The sequence below is a fragment of the Asparagus officinalis genome, chromosome 5, assembly GCF_001876935.1.
Source record: "Asparagus officinalis chromosome 5, Aspof.V1, whole genome shotgun sequence".
Classification (NCBI taxonomy): Eukaryota; Viridiplantae; Streptophyta; class Magnoliopsida; order Asparagales; family Asparagaceae; genus Asparagus; species Asparagus officinalis.
The window spans coordinates 26,159,328-26,180,760 of record NC_033798.1 but is presented as its reverse complement, the minus strand read 5'-3'; the positions used below and the strand labels follow the sequence as shown (position 1 = coordinate 26,180,760).

Genomic DNA, 21,433 nt, shown 5'->3' with positions numbered 1-21,433 from the left:
AGATTTGGTGGCTCGGCCAAAGACGAGCCACCAAGGGGTGGCGCGCCGAAGCCACCAAGGGTGGCTCGGCGAGCACCAAGGGTGGCTCGGCGAGCCACCAAGGGGTGCTCGGCCGCAGCCACCACATGGTGGTCGGCTTCGGCGAAGCCACCAGAGGTGCTCGGTGGCTGAGGCGCCACTTGGTCGGTCGACCATAGGTCCGAGCCACTATGGTGGCGGCCGAGCCACCTCTTGGTGGGCCTCGGTGGCCGAGCCACCTGGGACGAGCCACCAGATCTGGGCCTAGATCTGAGCCCAGATCTGGTTTGAGGAGCCTATAAATAGACCCCTAGGCTCATTGTTTGAAGGACTGGGAACTTTTGAGGTGAAACTCTGCCGGATTGAGAACTGAACTTTCGAGCTTTGAAGACTCAAACTTTTCAGATCTGGTTCTTGGCGATCGTCCATGTCAAACAAGGCAGGAGTTCGAGAGAGATCAGATCTGAGATCCACACGGTCATCCTCCGGATCAAAACTTGGTTTTTGATCCCGAGAAGAGTATCGATTTCGCTTGGTCGATTTCGATTACTTAGGGCTATTATTTCCTTGGTGAAATAATCCCCTCGGCTGTTATTTCCTTCGTGAAATAACACCTGTCATACCGTGTAGATCCGACCGGATCAAGATCACGCGGTGGTCTACGGATTAACCCCGGAGCAAGCAAAGAACCCACACAAGCAAGAGACCGCAAAACAGGATCTTGTGATTTGTTCGAGAAATGGAAAGTTGTAATTTTTATTTTTTCTTTGATTTTGTTGTAACCGGATCTTATAAAAAGACCGGATCTTTTGTAACCGATAAACTGTTGCATAAGAAAACAATGACTTCAATAAAAGCAATTTTTCCCGCGAACAATCTAGCGACCACAGTGGGAGCCACCGATCTCGCTGCTGAGATCGTTGCGTCGCAGCCGCGGATCTCGATCCCGGTCGAGGAGGAGGTCGAGTATGAATTCGACCAACAAAAGTTCGAGGAGTATCTGTCGTCCTCGTCCGGATCCACCTCCCCCCTCAAGTCCAAGAAGTTCTCCTCCAAGAGAAAAGTCTGTTGGTACGAAGAAGTGCAGAATGCCAACAAAGATCTCACCCCAATCGATGGCGAAGTCGAAGTTGCATCGAGTGAAGCTCCACCGACCTCCAACCAGGTCTAATCTGTTCTTGCCAATTCCTCGGTCACTAAGGGAGTAGTGACTCTTTCAAAGAGAGCCCGCCAGAGGCGACGTTAACGCCTGGCGCGATAATTCGCGAAGGTAATGGAGTCCACTGATGGAAACCGCTATAACGCGGATCTGAAGAACAGGAGAGGCAAACAACCTCAACAAACAATGAATGGCAGCTCCCCCAAGCCGCCAACGAATGAATGGATCCGTGTTAAACGAAATCGTTCGACACTCGATGAGCGCATTCACAAGCGCCGCGCACTGTCAGCGCAAGCACGGGCTCAAGTCCAAGAAGCCTGCAGAAGACTGCAGAAGGAAGTGGCCAAGAAGCCGCCACCAACCCGCAAAGTATGGATGCCAAAGTCTGAAGTGGCGATTCAGGCTAAGCAGCCTTCAACGCAAGTTCAACCTCCGGCGAACCAACCTAAATCGCCGATAATTCTCATAGCTGCTCCGGGAGATCCCGCAAGACCATCCCGAAGAAGGAAGTCAGTTTTGGAGCGTCTCGGTCCACTTCCCGATGAGGGATGCAAAGCTCCAGTTCAAGAACGTTTGTGCCCGATAAAGAAGCACCGAACGACTCAACATGCTGGGAGTCGCCGCCACCCTCAACATGACAAAGAGATCATGGTAGCTAGGCGCACCAGTTTGCGCATTGAAGTCCAGGAGCCCGTTGAGAACTCACGCCCACAAAGACGTGTTTCGAGGCGTGTGACTCTTGAAAGCCCAAAGAAGGTAGTTCGCCCTCAGAAGAAAACATTGTCGTCTGATGACGATAGCGTTATACCTGAGAAGTCGTGCCAACACACGATAGGTTACTCCGACCTTCAAACCGACGAGTTGTACTATCGTGTTGGGGGTACGAGTAAAACCAGGAAAAGGAGTCCTCGAGAACTAGAAACTCAATGCCCTTGTTCTAAACTCATTCGGGCAGTATTGTCTGAGTGCAACTGCATCAAAACAGTCCCCGAAAGAATTTCGGTTTTCGAAAGGCTCAGTATCAAAACGCCAAAACCAAGGTCTAGGTGTTTTCGACAAAGAAGAACGGTAGTTGAAGACGGAGAATTCCCGAAGGTCACCACTAATATGACCGGCAAAGGGACATCGACACAGGATAATCTCGAGTCGATTCTGAAAGCACTCCGGCGTATAAACCGTCTGTAGTCTGGAGCCATCAAACGAGGAACTTATGATAGGATTCGAACAAGATTACCTTTAGAAGATGAAGAATCGGATGCCTGCTCTGCGGTTGCATCAGATAATACAGTATCTAGCGAGGGACAACCCCGCGAGTCACTTATGATAAGTGCGTAACAAGTGGCCAAGATGCTCGAAGAAGCCATGGCTAAACAACAAGAGAGCTTCAAGTTTGAAATGCAGATAGCCATGCAGAATATGAGAGAAATGCATGACCAACAAATCCAAGCATTGATGAACCAGCAAGGCGAACCAAGTCGTCGTAACCAGGTTAATCAGGAAGATGAGGACACAGGTGCGAATGAAGCTCATAATGCTAGTAATCCTCCCGTCAATGCAGGGGGTGGTAACGAGAATGCTAGCGAAAACACAGGTGAAAGCTTGAAGATTAAAAACCTCGAGAGCAAAATCAATACATTAATTTCCGCTCAAGAGATGAAGAAGACGGGCATTCCTTGTCCATACCCAAGAGAATGGGAATCGATCCCATATCCGGCGAAGTTCAATCTAATTAACTTCACGCCGTTTAATGGGATGGGTTCGCCCACTCAGCATTTGATTTACTTCAAATCACACCTGGGGGTTATCTCTGGTAATGAGCCTCTGATGGTACGGTCCTTCGTTGGCACTCTTCGTGGAGCCGCCTTCGATTGGTATCGCCGCCTCAAGCCAGGAAGTGTGAATAGCTGGGACGACATGGAGACTAAATTCCTCACTAACTTCTTCAACGACGACACCGAGATATCCATCGGGTTGTTGCTTGACGAGAAACAAAAAGACGGGGAATTGGTTGATACCTTCGTCAAAAGGTTCTGGAACAAGGCGATGAACTGTCGGTACCCGATCACTGAAGAGTTCATTCTCCGGACTTGCCACAACAACCTCGCATTGGACGTGTTGGAAGCAATGGGGACAGCACCGTCCAAAACATGGAAGGATTTGAAGGTCCGAGGAGAGCAAGCCGAGCGATTCCTCAGAAGGAAGAAGGCGGAAAGAGGCCAACAGGCGACGAATGCTCCACAGCAAAATTTCGTCCAACGAGGGAAAGGTAAGGCACATGCTAATGCAGTTGATGCTAATCAAACTTTCCAATTGCAACCTCAGCAACAGCCACAACAACAAGCATCACAACAATCTCGGTCGCAATGGCAACAACGGCCTCAAAAGCAGAAATCTTCGGAGCCAAGATTTCCTAAAGTGTACTCCTTCAAAGATGACGAAGTTCCCGGCATCTTTAAGTACCTGTTGGAAAATAATAAGATCCAGGTACCTGCGATCGTGGATCAAGAAGGGGCTAGCAAAGTGACGGATCCGAAGTATTGCGCATACCATAGAGCGGTCCATCACCCTACAAAGTCATGCTACCATATCAAGGATAAGATCCAGGCGTTAATTGATGTAGGCGTCATAACCCCGAAGCTGTCCAAGAATGTCGGAGCAAATGCAATATCAATCAGCTTTGGATCAGTGCCCACAGCATGGTTTGAACCAGAGCGCATCACCAAAGTAGGAATGAAGATGGTGAATGACGACCCATATGGACAACGTCAAAAAAGACTTGTGCCACACACAGCCCCAAACGGCAAAATCCTATGGGTTCATCCCGATCTAATTAAAGACGATCAGTGGACGACTTCCTCAACCAGAAAGGGTAAAGGCAAGTCCTGCAATGCTACCTCCAGTGGACGACTTCCTCAACCAGAAAGGGTAAAGGCAAGTCCTGCAATGCTACCTCCGCGATCTTCGAAGAAGATGGTAATGAAGGCAATGCTACCTCCGCGATCTTCGAAGAAGATGGTAATGAAGCTCCTACCTTCCCGCTCTCCGAAGAAGAGCAAGAAGTCTTCGCCACTAGAAGCGGAAATCAGTATCACTTCAACTATCCATCATCTAGTGATCAGTTAGCTGAGCAGGGGGTGACTAAGCAAGGACTAGCCAGAACTCTCACGGAGCTGGGTGTGATTACGACTCCTAGACCGGTTGAAGAAACTCGACGATAGCCGGTTAATAAACAGAAAGAAAAGAAGCCCAGGAGGTTCAAAATCCGAAGCAGTCTTGTTTCAATCGTCCGATTGGAAGAGATAAACCGGAAAGCTCGAACACTCCGCACGTCTTTGATATTATGGTCAACTAGCTAACATCCCAGCACGGATAACATTGTATAAGTTGCTACAGTTGTCTAAAGAAACCAGGGAAGCCTTGCAAGAAGCCTTGGCCAATTCAGAAGTGTTCCTTACTCGGGTCAATCCCGTACCTGAAGAGCCAGAACCGTCAATTCAACACTGTAATATAGCGGTTAAAAACCTTCCCTGCATTACCTTCACCAAAGAGGATATGCAGACGAAGAATTTGAACCATGATCGACCCCTATACTTCATTGGGTACATTGGCTCCAACAAAGTCAACCGAATCCAAGTGGATCCGGGTTCTGCTGTGAGAATTATGCCGCTTCGCTTATCCTTGGCATTCCAGTTAGTAAGTTGGCGTCCACAGGCACTGTCATCTATGGATTCAATACTAGCGGGTCAAGACCCTTGGGTAAGATCCGGATAAAATATCAAATGGGTGATTTGAAGACGGAAGTCACATGTTATGTGATCGATGCCGAGACTTCATATAACTTACTATTGGGTCGGCCTTGGATCCATAGTAACGTTATAATCCCCTCCACTCTCCATTAGTGTTTGAAATATGTCGACTCTGATAATAAGGTTAGGACGGTGGTCGCGGATAAGCAACCATTCAAAGGGTATGAGAATTATTTCACTGATTCTCTCTTTTATGGTAACGAATCTGATACTGAATCATCGGCCCATGGCACAGACAGCGAAGAAGAAGCTGATACCGAAGCCGGACTTGATTACAATAGAGGTTATGTTTTAAACGACATTGTACCCTTTGTAATCAACATTGACGATGAACAATCGTCAGATGGCAGTTGTAACTGGCAACTTGCCAATAATAAAATAAATAACGATTTAGAGTACTCACTGTCTCTTGATGATGTGATAAAAGAATTGTATGATAATCCCGATTTATATGCGCCGCTTCGATCGTCCTATATAACAAAGAAACGCCTCTAGCATTCTTTCGGAACAACCCTGGTCATTCCTACCAAAATAGGAGGCGAAAGAGAAGTGATTTACGGTAAAGGAGAGAGTTTTCCATTACCAGATCATTTCTTAAGGGAAGATGAGAATGATGACAAACCTGGTCGGTATTTATCTAAGTATAGTACGGAAGCGCGCAAGCTCATGGAAAAACAGGGATATGATTTCACACTCGGAGAACACTGCTAGAAAATGGGTTATTGGCTACGAACATTTAGTGATGGAATATTCCATCGCTATAACATGACTTATAGCGACGGAATTTCCGTCTCTATATGTTCGTAGGAAAATGATGTTTTAGTGACAGAAAATGTTGTTTTAGCGACTAAACTTTTCCGTCGCTAAAATATTACCGACAAACTTCATTTCCGTCGGTAAAGAATCATTTAGCGACGGAAATTCCGTCATTAAAATAACTTTTAACGACGGAATAATCCGTCGCTAAAAGTTTTGGGTGGGAAAAAAATTTCGGGCGCGGGCGCCCAAAATTTTTGGGCAGCCCGCGCCCGAATTTACTGAGAGAGGCTTATTAGCCTCTCTCAGACCCGCCACCCCCCCTCTGTCCCCATCTCGTCCCCCAGACCCTCGCCCCCGCCTCTCAGACCCGCCGCCCCATCTCGCCGCCGCCGTCGCCGCCCGCCGTTGGGTGGAGCTCAAACCCGCCACCGCCCCCCTCTCTTTCCCCCTCTCTCTCTCAAACCCGTGCCCCCCCACTCTCAGACCGCCGCCCCCCCCCCTCGTCGCCGCGCCGCCGCTTGGGTGGAGCCGCCGCGCCGCCGCCGTCGCCACCGCCTCGATCTCTCCCCCTCTCTCTTAAGGTACCCCTTTCCCCTCTCCCCTCAATCTTATAGTTTATAGTTTAATTTTTGACAAAACCAAATAATTTATGAAAAATCAAAACTCCTAATAAAAAAATCAAAACCCTAATAAAAAATTAAGATTATAGTTATAATTATAATTTAATTTTTGCAAAACCAAAAAATTATGGAAAAATCAAAACCCTAATAAAAAATATTCATATTGTTAAAATTATAATATAAGAAAATTAAGATTAGGGTTAGGGTTAGGGGAGGGTGAAGGTGAGGGTGAGGGTTAGGGTTATGGTTAGGTGAGGGTGAGCGTAGGGGTGATGGTAAGGTTGAGGTTGAGGGTTACGGTTAGGTGAGGATTAGGGTTATGTGAGGGTGAGTGTGGGGGTGATGGTGAGGTTGTGGGTTAGGGTTAGGGTTAGTATAGGGGTGAGGGTGGGGGTGATGCTGAGGGTTAGGGTTTGGGTAGGGGTGGGGGTGAGTTTTAGGTTGACGTTGAGGGTTAAGGTTAGGGTTAGATGAGGGTGAGGGTTAAGGTTAGGGTTAGGGGGTGAAGGTGAGGGTGAGGGTTAGGGTTATGTGAGGGTAAGTGTGGGGGTGATGGTGAGGTTGAGGGTTAGGGTTAGGGTTAGTGTAGGGGTGATGCTGAGGGTGAGGGTTAGGGTGGGGGTGGGGATGATGCTGAGGGTGAGGGTTAGGGTGGGGGTGGGGGTGAGTTTGAGGTGAGTTTTAGGTTAGGTTTAGGTTTAGGGTTAGGGGAGGGTGAAGGTGAGGGTTAGGGTTAGGGTGATGGTTACAATGAGGGTGAGGTGATTGTGAGGGTTTATCCTAACTATTATATCGCTAATTACATAGAAATTGCACACACTATACACTCATATTTTCGAGCCGTAGAATACCCCGTCCAATAAATACTATATATAATCTCTTTATTTACTTGTCACATACGCGTACAGGATTGTTGGCGGATACGATACCATCGTGTTCGGTCCGATAACCTTTCCGTACTCGTATGTGACGGAGGGCTTATATATAAATATTTATTGGATTTGTCCAGTTTGGACGGGTTAGGTATGTAAACATGGCGTGCATATGTATTTACATGTGTTCTTGTGTACTTTCTTTTCATCAGAGTTTCGGCGGTGCTTACTCGTTGTTCTCCGTGTACTATAGTGTACTCGGAGAACAGCGGGTAGGTGCTGCCAAAATTTTGACGAAATAAAAGTACACTTGAACACACGTAAATACATATACACGCTATGTTTACATACCTAATGGGATAGAAGCCTTCCTCTGACAGCTGATCAGACACACTTGTCCTATAACTTAAAATAATATATGTAGGGATATGCTCACTTCCATTAATTTTTAAATTTTAGATGCGGGCAATTCCTGACAAATCGTTCATGGGCATACCAGCTGCCAAAATTTTGACGAAATAAAAGTACACTTGAACACACGTAAATACATATACACGCTACATTTACATACCTAATGGGATAGAAGCCTTCCTCTGACAGCCGATCACACACACTTGTCCTATAACTTAAAATGATATATGTAGGGATATGCTCACTTCCATTAATTTTTAAATTCTAGATGCGGACAATTCCTGACAAATCGTTCATGGGCATACCACGTGATCGAAGGCATCTAGACAATCGATACAAGGATGGGATAGAAGCTTTCTTAGCCTACTCTGACACTAACCCTCTACGGTCACTCAGCGGGTTGATTTTTTGTCCTTGCAAGAATTGTAGGAATGATAATGCTCACTAGGAGTGACGTAAGTTTCCATCTGTCAATCAATGGCTTTGATAGCTCTTATGTATTTTAGAGTCATCACGGTGAAGGCGTCCCGGTGATGTAATTAGAGGAAGAGTTTACTGATGTCGACAATCCGACAATTGACACAACTGATATGTTGGAAGATATTCTTACCGTGCCGTCTTCGAGTGATGTTAACACTACTGATATGTTTAAAGATGTAGCCCGATTGATGAGACTTGTTGAAGAAAACGAGTCACCGTTATACGAGGGTTGCACCGAGTTCACAAGGCTTTCTTTTATGCTGAGGCTTCTTCATATCCAAACACTCAGTGGGATGGCTGTTACACATTTCGAGATGTTATTAGACTTGCTCAGGAAAGTCATTCCAGGCGGCGAGAAGAGCATCCCCACAACTTATTATGAAGCTCACAAGATTGTTGATACCCTGGGTCTTGATTACAAAAAGATAGACGCCTGTCCTAATGACTGCATCTTGTACAATAAGGGTAATGAAGGTCTAGAGGAATGTCCGACGTGTCATGTATCACGCTGGAAAAAACATACGGGCACATCTGAAGGCATATCATCCAATAAACAGAGCAGAATCCCTGTGAAGGTTCTCCGATATTTTCCTATTATTCCTAGGCTGCAGAGGTTTTATATGTCTGCCGAGCTGGCTGAGAATATGCGATGGCATTCGACCGATCGCAAAGAGGACGGGAAATTGAGACATCATGCTGATGGTGAGGCATGGAAGCACATCGATTGTATATACCCTGACTTTGGTAAGGAGTCTCGGAATATTAGGCTGGGGCTTGCTAGCGATGGATTTAATCTGTTTGGAGTAATGAGCTCTGCTTGGTCTACCTGGCCAGTGTTGCTGACACCGTACAACCTGCCGCCATCGATGTGCATGAAGCAGCCATACATGATACTGTCACTCTTGATCCCTGGAAGATATTCTCCTGGAAATGACATTGATGTTTTCCTCCAACCATTAATTGACGACTTGAAGCTTCTCTGGGATGAAGGCGTCAGCACTTACGATGCTTATGGTAAGGAGGCTTTCCATATGCGTGCAATGGTCATGTGGACAATTAATGACTTTCTAGCATATGCTAACTTGTCTGGATGGTCGATGAAGGGTCAGATTGCTTGTCCGATTTGCATGTCAGATTATGAGGGAAAGTTCCTGAAATACAGCCGTAAGTTCTGTTATTGGCAACACAGAAGATGGGTTACCTACAGGGCACAAGTTCAGAAAGTTAGTAGGAAAGTTCGACGGCAATCCAGAAAACAGACCGGCAAGTTCAGAAAGTTAGTAGGAAAGTTCGACGGCAATCCAGAAAACAGACCGGCACCACCAAGGCTGACAGGGGAAGAAATATTTGAGCTTCTACATCCTCTACCTAAAAAGATATTTGGAAAGAAAATATTCAACAAAGAAAATCCATTTGGGGTTAGGAGAAAAATATTGAAGCAAAATTGGAAGGGAAGGGAAAAGGGTAAGCAATTTCTCAAAGGCAATTCGAAAGGAAATAAACCTCGCACTGTCCAATCGCGTGGGCGTGTCTCTAAGGGTACTGAACTTCCGCATGGATGGTCAAAATTCAGCATATTTTATCAATTGCCATATTGGAGAAGTTTAAAAATACGTCACAACTTGGATGTCATGCACATCGAGAAGAACATATGCGAGAATCTCTTGAACACTTTGTTGCAGGACGGGAAAAAATCAAAAGATGACTTAAGGGCACGTCGAGACCTAGCAGAATTGAACATCCGTCCCGAACTGCAAGCTATAGATAAGGGTGACGGAAAGTTTGTACTCCCAGCCTCCCGTGTCACACTGTCGAAGGATGAGATCCATAATATGTGTTTATTTCTAAAGTCCGTGAAGACACCGGATGGTTATGCTTCAAACATTTCAGCAAATGTGCATATTGAGGACAGGAAAATTTTGGGACTCAAGACACATGACCATCATATTCTATTGCATCAACTTCTCCCGGTTGCGTTGCGACATGCTGAGAAGGAACTCGCGATGGTGGTAATAGAATATTGCGGTTTCTTCAAGCAGTTGTGCTCCAAGGTGATTGATGTCAGGGAGTTTGAAGAATTAGAGGGACGTGTAGCCAATACACTGTGTAAAATTGAAATTCTATTTCCACCCTCGTTCTTTACGGTCATGGTGCATCTCACAATACATTTAGCATATGAAGCCCGCATCGCAGGACCAGTTCAATATCGCTGGATGTACCCTGTGGAGAGGTATTTATTATTATAATGCTCAATTAATATTTGTTAAATTACGTATATCAGTTTTATTTTGTCACAAATCATGAAACTATATGCTTGTAGGTATTTGGGTTTCATGAAACATTTGATGCATAATCGTGCACGTCCTGAAGGATCGATAGCAGAGAACTATATAAGTAATGAGAGTTTGAATTTCATCTCTCGTTACTTGCGGGGTGTGGAGACAAGGCTCAACCGTCCCCAACGAATAATTGACGGAACATTCTATAATGATCGTGGGGAGGACACTAGATTCCCCAGAATGGAGCTAGATCAAGCCCACACATATATCTTGAGCAATGATACTACATTTAACATATACGCGACGTAAGTATTTAACTGTTTGAATCAGATCATATCACATCACAATAACTATCTCTATTTAACTGTTATAAATGATTTTATTCTAGGCTTCACATCCGATATGTCCAGACTATTCTTAAATGCAGAACAAAAAATAAAAGAGTTATGGACACACACTCTAGACAATTCCCTGCATGGCTGAAGGGTGAAGTAAGATTTATTTACATTTCTGATTTGTATATCAAATATGTGCCTGCCAACAGATATTTATATTTTATCTGTTTCTTTTCCTAAAGGTTGACCGACGTATTACGAATGTGGTTAACCTGTCTGAGAAAATATGTTTATATGCCAGAGGTCCTTCTAACGTGGTTAAGTGTTATGGAGGCTACTGTATCAACGGCTTTAGGTTTAACACCATCGGTTTCGAAGAGAGACGACAAACGCAAAATAGCAGTGTGTTCTGTCCGATACAAGGTGAAATCTATTGCTATGGTCAGGTAGAAGACATTGTGGAGATTTTCTATGGGATTAATAATGAAGTCAGACATGTGATGTTTAAGGTTCGTTGGTGTGAGCTGAAAAAGGCGAAGGATGACTACGGTTACACACTCGTTAATCTTAACAAGGAAATATATCAGACTGAAAAGTACATGTTAGCTGCTCACACTAAACAGTGCTTTTATGTCAAAGATATAATAAAAAATGACGAATGGGTTGTCCTTAAGAATCCGCCTAGATCCTACATTCATGAAGCCGTGTCTGACAAAGATCAGGAAGATGTTATCTTGGCCGATGAAACAGTTGCTGAGTTTTCCTTGACACAAAATAATCTGGTGGATGAAATTGCACTGGCGCGCCCTGATATACCTGCGATTATATGTGAGCCAAGGCGTAAAGTCAAAAAACAAGTCCACGGTAGAGTCTATAAAACTATAAGGACAGTCCTTTTGTCGGCACGCACACGGTCGCAGGCTAACCGCACACGGTCGCAGAGTAGAGCCTCAACATCATCATAATAATATAATACTTGGTTATGATTTAAAAAGAACATTCATGTATCTGTTTGACTGGTTATCATGTATCAGTTTGTGTCATGTATTATAGTATTGCCTTTATATTATCTGTTTGACTGGTTATCATGTATCAGTTTTTGTCATGTATTATAGTTTTGTTGGGTACTCATTCTGTTTTTAAAGTATAGATGACAAAAGGATTACGTAAGAGAGCGCTTGAGAGACTTTTTGGTAGACATTCTGGTGGCGACGCACATGGCTCTACGTCAGGTATTTTTATTTATTTATTATATCTGTACATTTCTATTAACTATTAATACGAGCCTAACATTATTTTTTAACATTTCCTACGCAGGCCGCATCGCTGCTACACATGATGGAGGCGACGCACATGGCTCTACGTCAGGTATTTTTATTTATTTATTATATCTGTACATTTCTATAAACTATTAATACGAGCCTAACATTATTTTTTCACATTTCCTACGCAGGCCGCATCGCTGCTACACATGACGGGCCGCCACAGGACACAGGACGAGGAGATGCTCCACCTGATGCGGAGACACTCGTTGATCCTGCCCAGCATGCAGAGATGCCGCCGTCGCCTCCTCAGGCTGCAGATGTATTGGAGGAGCGCCGATATGAGCCATATAGCGCAGCTGTAGAAGCTGCGCCACTACCGCCGGATTCTATTCCGGATCAGCGAGCCCACGACCCGGCCAAGGTGAAGGAGGATTGGGATGCTTATCATGATTTGCGACTTATCGCACAGCAGAGGTATGAACAAGCAAGGCGTAGATGCCTCGAATTGAAAGGTGTGTATAGATTTTTATAGTTTATATGTTAATATTTTAATTTGTATTATCGATATTGATTGATTTATATTTCGCCTGAATTTTATTTTTTCGTAGGTACCGAGCGACCTACTAGGCGCGGCCGCAGTAGTACCAAGCCACAGAACCTCGTCCCAGATATTCGTCGGAGGGCCGTGATCCGATGGCAGAACGGCGTGCCTGTCGGGCCATTTGCTAACTCTTTCAACAATTTCCTCGCCGCTTTAGCCAGGAGACATGATTTCTTCAACATATATTTGACGTGGAAGTCGCAGCGGATTGATGCGCTGGTGGCTTGTTGGCGATATATATGTGTGAGTCATTTATTTTATAGTTTATATTATTTTGTTTAACACACTGATTTGTATCTCTTTTTTCATTGTATGCTGAAGCGATTTTTCTTTCTTGACGATTACGCTTATGCCTGGACTTACTGCTTCACGCAAATCAATCTATCGTTCAAGAGGTGGCGGTCAGAGCTGAAGAAAAAATATTTTACTCAAAGAACAGAAGATTGGGAGCGTTACTGGCATCTTGACGAGCGCGCCGATGGAGTTGATTTTTTTGCACTTTGCGATTATTGGGACACGGCCGAAGCTCAGGTATTATTGAAGTATATATCTTCGTTTATTGTTTGAAATTCTATATTATATCTGTTTAACATTCTTTTGCAGGAACAAGCTGAAATAGCAAGGAGGAACCGCAATGCGCCCCGCAGTTACGAGCATCACGGGGGCTCCAGGTCCTTCAGCCAGCATTATCATCAATTGGCGCTTGAGGTATATAATATATTAGCTCTTAGGTTATCAATTTGAGTATAATTTATGTGTTATGAGTTAATGATATATGTGAATAAAATAGGGAAGGGGAGAACTCGGGCATTTTGCAGATCGTATTCTGACTGGTTGGAGACCAAATTACGCCGATGAAGTGAAGAAAGCGCAGAACCGGGATCTGGCTGTAAGTAGCAGTTAATTTGTATATTTAATTTTTATAACAATGCATTTTAAATGTGTTAGAATTGACCGGGTTGTTTTGGTATATCGCAGGAGAAATTACATGCTAAGGTGCAGGAGCAATTATCACAGACTCAGGTCGATTCTAACACTCCGACCCGATTAAGTAGAGAGGAGGAGGATAGCATCATCGAGACCGTCATTGGACCGAGTAGGAAGAACAGATACAGGTGGAGAGGATCCGAGCATCGGCCGTACGAGTCCAGTAGCACCTACGAGTCTGCAGCTCCACCAGGATGCAGTTCTTCTCAAGACCCGACTATGGAGCAGCGGATGAAAGCGATGGAAGATTGGCAGTCGCGTCGGGAGTCGGAGCTACTCCAGATGGCGGAGGAAGAACGGAGGCGCCGGGAGCAGAGGGAGCTGGAATTCACCCAGTTCATATCGACTCTGCCTTCTGATGCTCAGGAGGCATATAGGAGACGGTTTTTGGCGGATCAGGTAATATATATATATTTCTTTTTTAATTAAATGAATTAAATATAAAATTCTTACTTAGTTATGAGTATGCCATGTGACTAAATGTTATCACACAAACTGTTACACACAAACTATATCTCTCTCCGAAACACAACTAAAATTATATACTTAATGTTTTTATGTGATGGTGGTGTTGATGGTGCGTGCGTGCGTAGCGATGGTTGTATTGGCTAGTGAGTTGGTTAGTTGGTTGTTATTTTATTTTGTTGTGGGGCGTTCGTGCGTAGGGTCGTTGGTTATGTTGTTGGTTGGTGGGTGTTTGGGGGGTAGGAGTTTGGTTGGTTGGTGGGTGGGGTTGGGGGATTGTTATTGTGGTGGTGGTGGTGTTGTTATTGTTGTGTTGTGGTGTTGCATGTGTTGTATTGTGTGTGTGCGTGTGTGCGTGTTGGTGGAGATAGGTACGAGTGCGTGCGTGTGTGCAGGTGAGGTTAGAGTGTGTGCGTGCGTTGTTAAAAACATGTGCGTGCTTGCGTATAATACATAAACTCTCGCCATGATACTCTCTCTGAATCATATAACATGTAAGAATATGCCATGATACTCTATTATTGCTATACTTGCATGTCATGCCTTGTTGTTTTATAATTTGTTACTTTACTGTAAAATTCAGTTTTTGATGATGTACGTATTGCTCTATAACGTTTTATTTATATTTTTAGGCTGGGACTTCTCGACAAGGTGGAGTTGGTGATGAGGATGATGATGATCGGGACTGATTTTATTTGTTTTAACATTGAAAATAATGGGTGTGCTGTATAAATAACATTTATAATGTTGGGACTGATTTTATTATGATAGGGATTGATTTTATTATGTTTTTAGTGAAATAATTGTTATTATGTTTTTATTATGTTTTTAGTGAAATAATTGTTATATATGCGTGAGAATGAAAATATGTGTTATATGTGTTTGTGTTGTGTAAATTTATTGTACATATTATTGTTGTGAAATATATTGTACAGGAATTTCTAATTTTCAAAAAAAAATTTAAAAAAATTTCAGATTACTTTTAGCGACGGATATTTCCGTCGCCAAAAAGTATAGAATTTGGCGACGGATTTTCCGTCTCTATATAACCGTCGGTAATATTTAGCGATGGATATTCCGTCGCTAAATGTCGCTTTACCTACCCTTATAATAGTGACGGCGTTTTAGCGATGAAATTCCTTTTTTTCCATCGCTAAAACATTTAGCGACGGATTTTCGACTTTTGGCGACGGATTTGTCTGTCGCCAATAGTCCCCTTTGCAGTAGTGGAAGGTCTATACTTCGATCGAGGTCCTCGTATTCTAGCCAAAGCGGCATATGTAACAAAAGGGAAACCGGATGATTATTATAAATTCAGACGAGGGTTAGGGTATGAATCTTCTTCAGAAGACGAATGTTGCTGGTTAATCAATAACCAATCATCTGAGCAATACAAAGATGGGTACCCTTCAGATTCCTCACGAATGTTGCTGGTTAATCAATAACCAATCATCTGAGCAATACAAAGATGGGTACCCTTCAGATTCCTCAGAATGGGATTCCGATACAAGTCTGGGGGAAGCATTCAAATCCCTAATGGAGAACATGGCTACAGCTGATCCGTCCACAATGGAGAACGATGATCAAATGCCAACATGGAAGACCCCTGGGTTCATCATCTAAACATGCAGTATGGTGATAGGTTCGAACAGAGAGAACCCCCCACTGAAGATAAAATAGTCCAAATTAACATGGGTGACGAGGCCAACCCAAAGCCTATATTCATCCGCGATAGTCTTCCCTCAGATGAGAAGGAGGAATTAATTGCTCTCATCAGGGAATATATTGACGTCTTCGCTTGGAACTATGAAGATATGCCAGGGCTCGACCCCAATGTGGCAATGCACCGCCTCAATATCAAGTCGGATGCCAAACCTGTCAAGCAATAGCAAAGACGGTTTCGTCCGCAGATTATGGAAGCCATTGAGGCAGAGGTTAAGAAATTGATCGAATCAGGATTTATCCGAGAGGAGCAACATCCAGACTGGTTAGCCAATATCGTTCCAGTCATGAAGAAGAACGGTAAAATCAGGATTTGCATCGACTTCAGGGACCTGAATACGGCATGTCCAAAAGATGACTTTCCTCTCCCAATCACAGATGTCATTATCGACAATACGTGCGGGTTTGAGAGAATGTCTTTTATGGATGGCTTTTCAGGATATAACCAAATCAAGATGCACCCAAATGACGAGAAGCATACATCGTTCAGAACGCCCCCTTGGTGTCTTTTGCTACACGGTGATGCCTTTCGGTCTAAAGAATGCAGGCGCCACGTAACAGCGGGCAATGACTAAGATTTTCCAAGAACATCTCAGGAAAACAGTCGAGTGCTACGTTGATGATTTTGTTGTAAAAAGTCGCAACAAAGAAGATCACATCAAGGATTTGAAGACGATGTTCGATCTCATGCGGAGTCATCAATTGAAGATGAACCCCACTAAATCCTTCCTTGGAATGTCCAGCGGAAAATTCCTTGGATTCGTTGTCACCACTAAGGGTATACATATCGATCCTGATAAAGTGAAGGCGATACATGAACTGCAACCCCCTAGAAATCTAAGAGAACTCAGAGGATTGCAAGGGCATTTAGCTTACATCCGGCGGTTCATCTCAAATCTTTCTGGGAAGTGCCAACCATTCTCTAAGCTAAACAAGAAAGGTGTGTCATTTATTTGGGACGACGCATGCCAAAAATCACTCGAAGATATCAAAACCTATCTGACAAAGCCTCCTGTTCTCGTTGCACCAAAATCAGGTAAACCGTTCTTGATTTATCTCAAGGCGATGAACCACTCGATAAGTGCTTTACTAGCACAAGACGATGATAACGGTCACAAACATGCAATCTATTACCTAAGTAGGACCTTGGTAGGCGCCGAGTCTCGATATCCGATGATTGAGAAAGAATGCATTGCATTAGTATTCGCAATGCAAAAGATGCGGCATTATTTGGTTGGACAGACGATTTACGTCATTTCTAACGTTAATCAAGTACGGGTATTTATGACGCAACCGGCTTCTATGAATTGGCGGTTAGCAAAGTGGGCCCTTCTCTTGTCCCAATATCATTTGCACTTCAAACAGCAGAAGTTGATCAAAGGACAAGCGATTTGTGATCTTTTGGCGGCAAACCCGACCACGGATACGGCAGAAGTATATGATGACTTGCCGGATGAAACCCACGAGGTTAACACTACATCGCACCAACAAGTATGGCAATTATACTTTGATGGTGCTTCGAGGGCGGTTAATAGGGCAATAACCCCCAGATGTTCTAAAGTCTCCTCCGGAGTTGGAGTTGTCTTAGTTTCCCCGGGGAAGCATGTGATGCCTCGGGCTTATTCACTGACTAGCCCATGTTCCAATAACGTAGCCGTGTACAACACGCTTCTCATTGGACTCAGTTTCGCCAAGGAGCTGGGGGTCGAATATCTCGAAGCTTTTGGGGATTCTTAATTGATAGTCAACCAAGTCCGTGGAGAGTATGAAGTCAGGAACCAAGACCTAATCCCATACAACCAGGAGACCATCAAAATGGCAGATTCTTTTGAAGAATTCTTTATTGAATACATCCCTCGTCTCCAGAGATTCTTTTGAAGAATTCTTTATTGAATACATCCCTCGTCTCCAGAACGCTTATGCGGATGCACTGGCATCACTAGCTATATCACTTGCGCAGCCTCCCGAAACTGAACTATTAGTCACAGTAAGGACGCATCAACTCTGCATACCCATATACGATATGGATATTGAAGAGGAAGATGATAGAAACATAAGCGCCAAGGAGGTGAATTCAACTCAAATTGGGTCTGAGTCCCGAGATTGGCGTTTTCCTATCATTGACTACATCCAATATGGTATTTTGCCAGAGGATGTAAAAGAAAGGAAATCAATCCGCCGAAGAGCACCAAGATTCTTCTATAATACCGAGACTCATATATTATATCGTCGAGGGTACGATGGTTTATTACTCCGATGCCTTTCAAACAAAGAAGCAGAAGAAGTTCTTAAGGAAGCACACGAAGGAGAATGTGGTGCGCATCAGCCCGGTCCCAAACTGTATGATCGCATCAGGAGAATGAGATATTTTTGGCCAACAATGGTTCGTGACGCAATCGAATACGCCCGAGAATGTCATGCCTGTCAAGTACATGCAAATTATATGCACCAACCACTAGAGCGTTTACACACGTCAACCATGTCTTGGCCATTCGAGACATGGGGTATGGACATTGTCGGTCCTATTTTTCCCCTTTCAGTCAAAGGTGATCGATTCATTCTCGCAATCACGGATTACTTTTCAAAGTGGGCTGAAGCGATTCCGCTTAGAGAAGTGAAGACAAACAACGTCATTAATTTCATCAAACATCATGTCATATACCGACACGACGTGCCAAGACGGATCATTCATGACAACGGTCCACAGTTCATAAGCAACGCCTTCGTAAGGTTTTGTGACAAGTTCAAAATTCAAGATATTTCGTCAACAGCTTATTATCCCGCTGCGAATGGATTAGCTTAGGTGTTTAACAAGACGATCATTAAGATCCTGTCAAAGCTCGTGAAGACTAATAAACGAGATTGAGATGATAAACTCGGTGAAGCACTCTGGGCTTATCGTACCACCATACGCACACCTATAGGAGCTACCCCATATTCATTGGTATACGGATGTGAGGCTATGCTACCATTGAAAATCCAAATCCCATCCCTTCGGATCGCTCTCGCAACTGAGATGACGACAGAAGAACAACATCAGAAACGTCTCGAAGAACTCGAAATGTTGGATGAAAAGCGCTTGGAAGCTCAACAACACATTGAGTTTTATCAAGCCAGAATATCTAGGGCTTTTAACAAAAGAGTCCGACAGAGAAGCTTCAAGGAAGGAGATCTGGTCCTCGCTGCTCGCCGACCGATAATCCTCAACTCCAAGAAGAAAGGTAAATTTGAACCCAAATGGGAAGGACCGTTTGTGATAGACACAGTCTACTCAAACGGTGCATATCGCCTGATTACTCAAGAGGGCGCCAGGCAATTAATGCCAATAAATGGGAAGTTCCTGAAAAAGTACTATCCCTAGTACATTCAGGATAACCCATTTACCGGGAAGTTCCTTGAAGAATATTACACTTAATATTCTAAAGGATAACCCAAAATCATTTTTTTACCACCAAAATCCCTCACTGACTAGTTTCAATTGACGGTGAGTCCACCAAAAGTATCCATCTGGCCCTCTTGACTATTTCCATAGACAAGAGGTCCCCTTTCATTTCGGAGTCCCCTTTCGATAAACGAAAGAACTCCCTTCTCTTTCTCTTTGGTCAAGCCTTCCCATGGTTATAGCCAAAGTTGAAATACCACTTCGATAAACGAAGAACCAATTTTCAGTTTAGATAACCCATCCTATCACATATTCAACATTGTGGCAGGTTGTTATTAATAAAACTAAAATCCATGCCTTACACGCATGGGGAATTTTATCCTGAATCCTAAGAAAGGATATGCCGACGCTTAACACGCGTCGCCGGTTTAGTCTTTTACTGATTGAAAAAGATACCAGAATACCAGTCTGGGGTATTTTATCCCGAAGCCTAAGTAGGGATAAGTCAGCGTCTAATACACGTTGTCGGGTAGCCTATTCCCGTAACATTGGCGAAGCCTATGTATTCGACATCATAGCACAAAGTCTCAGAGAATTCACTCTCTTAGCACAACGTTATATGCGGAACGGATTTAGACAATCCGCATGCTAGCCCGACTTAAACGGTAGTCGGTAAAGGCTTTTCAAACCCGTTGAAGGCTGGGGGTTAGCCAAAAATCCTAAAGTCAACACCTAACACGTGTCTCCAGGTAGCCTATTCCCGTAACAAATGGTAAAGCCTATGTATTCAACATCATAGCACAAAGTCTCAGAGAATTCACTCTCTTAGCATAACGTTACATGCGGAACGGATTTAGACAATCCGCATGCTAGCCCGATTCAAACGGTAGTCGGTAAAGGCTTATCAAACCCGTTGAAGGCTAAGGGTTTGCCAAAAATCCTGTGAGTATTATGGTCTGCCAATCATAGTATTCACGGAGGAAAAGAAGGTCTTTTATAGTGTTGAACCAGACTGAACTGGATCAGATCAAGTTGAACCAGACCAGAACAGGCTAAATCAGTTCAAAGGAGGCTGAACCAGGCCAAACCAGGATGAATTAGTCTGAACCAGGCTAAACCAGTCCTGAACCAGACATGAACTAGGTTGAACCAGTCTTGAACCAGTCTTAAACCAGGTTGAACTAGTCTTGAACCAGGTTGAACCAGTTTAAACCAGATTTGAACCAAAATTCAAATTGGAGCTGAACCGAGTATCGAAACGACTTCAAATCGACCGATGGTTCAGTCCCTTATTTATTCATTCCTCTCCCACACATTCGAAAGGGTCAGAAGATTTTTTGAGCCTAATTACTGCCTTTTTTGGGTCATTATCGGGCCGGTTCAGCTCATTCGGACATGAAAAGTACTCCGAAAAGTATACGAGTATAAACTGCTTCTTAGTACTCCAATAATATATACGAGTATAAACTATTCCCTATTTTTGTTGAGAAGTTTCTAGAGAATATTTTTCTAAAAATATTCTTAAGGATAACTCAACAACACTCCGAAAAGTATAAAAGTATAAACTGCTTCTCAAGACTCCAACAGACGTACGAGTATAAACTGTGTCAAACGCCGGACAACGCGTTGCAAATGAAGGCTCAACGCCAGCAATCGATGGTCGGTTCTATGTTGAAACAGCAAACACGAGCTAAAGATCAGAAAATCAGGAATTAACTTCAAGTTCAAAATTCCGACAACGGTCAGACAATAAATGCAGCACCAAAACCCTTGCAGACATTCGAGAAAGCACCGAATAGCTTAGAGGATTGAAGGAATCAAGAATAGAAGCCATTCCGAAGTCCTATCATACCGATTGAAGGTTGGGACAATCATATCCAAAGTATTCCAGACTCTTCTATAAAAGAATGAGACTGAAATACTTTGGAGGGGGTATCTGTAGGCGTATAAAACTGCTTATAGGTCCCTTAACACAGCTCGGCACGGTGATTCGATAAATCAACGAACCATCTGGCAATATATCCAAGCAGGATCGTTAGACTACAACACCAAAGCGGATTTACTGCCAAATCAGGATCCGGACTGCCAAATTAGAGTCCAGATCAACAATGAAGTTCGGATAAACCGCAAAACCGGAAAACGGCACAAAACCAAACACCGGGGGGGGTTCGACCAAAACCGAGCCACCTCTAGGTGGCTCGGTGGCCGAGCCACCCATGGGTGGCCGCCCAGATCTGTGCGCGGGCACAGATCTGAGAGCCTATAAATAGGC

General features: G+C 43.9%; 1 protein-coding gene across 1 annotated transcript; it reads left to right on the top strand.

Moving 5' to 3' along the window:
* On the top strand, positions 11,890 to 14,746 carry LOC109841640. The gene is made up of 8 exons (XM_020410591.1): positions 11,890 to 11,971; positions 12,193 to 12,516; positions 12,613 to 12,848; positions 12,927 to 13,136; positions 13,209 to 13,269; positions 13,424 to 13,494; positions 13,584 to 13,961; positions 14,690 to 14,746. Exons 1-8 carry the CDS (start codon positions 11,890 to 11,892, stop codon positions 14,744 to 14,746), a joined length of 1,419 nt encoding a protein of 472 aa, XP_020266180.1.

Coding starts and splice junctions, on each gene's coding strand:
- LOC109841640 (XM_020410591.1), top strand. CDS start 11,890: ATGACAAAAGGATTACGTAAGAGAGCGCTTGAGAGACTTTTTGGTAGA. Junction 12,849..12,926: donor CTTGTTGGCGATATATATGT/GTGAGTCATTTA, acceptor TGTATGCTGAAG/CGATTTTTCTTTCTTGACGA. Junction 13,962..14,689: donor TGCCTTCTGATGCTCAGGAG/GCATATAGGAGA, acceptor TTATATTTTTAG/GCTGGGACTTCTCGACAAGG.